Source organism: Lotus japonicus, chromosome 1 (assembly GCF_012489685.1).
Source record: "Lotus japonicus ecotype B-129 chromosome 1, LjGifu_v1.2".
Classification (NCBI taxonomy): Eukaryota; Viridiplantae; Streptophyta; class Magnoliopsida; order Fabales; family Fabaceae; genus Lotus; species Lotus japonicus.
In genome coordinates this window covers 97,896,173-97,897,852 of record NC_080041.1, presented here as the reverse complement: position 1 = coordinate 97,897,852, position 1,680 = coordinate 97,896,173, and the positions used below count along the sequence as shown (strand labels likewise).

The following is a 1,680-nucleotide window of genomic DNA, read 5'->3' as shown; positions in this document are numbered from 1 at the left end:
CAATGCATGATCATAAGGAAGTCCGTCGAGATTAAGATCCGCCGCAAAGAGGGACTTTAAGTACTGTTGAACTTCCCTCGAGAGGGCCTCTTGATCCTCGCTCCAATTTCCATCACTCAGCTTCAGCATGATGATTCTATTCCTTTTCCTTCTAATCATTGTGTGTGTGTGGAAATATGTCGTGTTCCTGTCTCCAAACTATACCATCTTCTCACGAGCTTTTTGAAACCAAGAAGCTCTTCTTGGCGGAGAAGGCTCTGATATTCTCGCTACAATTCAGCTTCCAAGCGGGTCATAGAAGAGGTTACTTGGTGATTGAGCTCCCGTTGCACACCTCGAAGCCTGCCTTCTACCCATCTCTTGCGCCTGAAGATGTTGCCGAAGACCTCTTTGTTGAAAGTACAGGAGCCTGCTCGAACTTTGTCCAACTTTTCAGCGATAGCACGGTCACCACCGACCCAGGCCTTGTCCACGACATCTTTGTATTCCGGGTGATCAGCCCACGCAGCAACAAAGCAGAATGGTCTGTTATTTCCCACAGCAATCGACGCATTAAAATGCACCAAAAGGGGGCAATGATCCGAATGAACACGGTTTAGGGCCTCGACATAAGCCTCCGGGAATGCAAGCCGCCACGCTGCATCACCCATGCCACGATCCAGCCTCTTGGATAAAATTATCCGATTGTTACGTTTTCTGAACCAAGTATATTTCCCACCAGTCATGCCCAGATCCACCATACCACAATTATCAAGAACTGAAGCAAACCTTGCAGCTCTGACCGGCAGAAATTCCCCTCCCCTAACCTCTCCAGGTTGCACTACCTCATTCCAATCACCTATCATGAGCCAAGGGATGGAAATAGTATTGCGGAGATGAGCTAAATGCTCCCATAAACCATCACGAGAAGCCGGTATAGGGGAAGCATAAATAGCGCTGCATGTCCAAGACAGATTCTCTTTCTAGGCTTCAAACGTTATTGCTTGGTGATGCATATGTAGTACCCTGAATGAGAGCCCAGCAGTATTGTTAGAGAGTACCCAAATTCCCCCACTAAATCCATTTGCTTCCGAGATGCACGTAGGAGAGATGCCCATGGTGTTCCAAAAATTGCTAACATTGGTGAACTGACATCGAGTCTCTAGAAGAATGACAATATCCGGTTTTCTATTGCGAATTAGATCCCGAATAAAATATCTTCCATTCTCATTAACAGCACCTCTAACATTCCAAGAGATAACTTTTAACTCTTCAAAGCCAATCATCATAAAACCAAGGCTTTGGGGGGGGACACGTCCCCAGACCCTGACGCGGGTCAAGCGTTCTCATTCCGAGCAGGGTTGATGGTGTCTCCCACCTGCAGACCAGGGTTCTTGCTGCCAGTGCTTTGGAAATTATCCTCAACTGCAATTTCATCAGTGTTATATTCAACAATATTCATACTTTGCTGATTATTCCTCTCACTCACCGCCAGTTGGGGTTGTGGGCCCATTGGTGGAGCATTAAAAACAATTCCATGGCCAGACGCACGTGATCTCTTCTTCTTGTTTTCATGTGTATTGACTTCCATGTGTCCCTTGTCCCCCAAAACAAATTTCAAGGGATATTTTGGGGCGGTTACCACTGTGACGGCTGATTCCCTTAGATTCCGGGCCCCATTATTGAGTTTTCATTTGGACA

At 46.6% G+C, this 1,680-nt stretch overlaps 1 protein-coding gene across 1 annotated transcript; it reads right to left on the bottom strand.

Moving 5' to 3' along the window:
* Nucleotides 1-269: 269 nt before the first annotated feature.
* On the bottom strand, nucleotides 270-1,120 carry LOC130714278 (uncharacterized). Its single transcript, XM_057564182.1, has 2 exons — nucleotides 1,041-1,120; nucleotides 270-936 (listed from the first exon to the last, which is right to left on the bottom strand). Exons 1-2 carry the CDS (start codon nucleotides 1,118-1,120, stop codon nucleotides 270-272), a joined length of 747 nt encoding a protein of 248 aa, XP_057420165.1.
* Nucleotides 1,121-1,680: the final 560 nt, after the last annotated feature.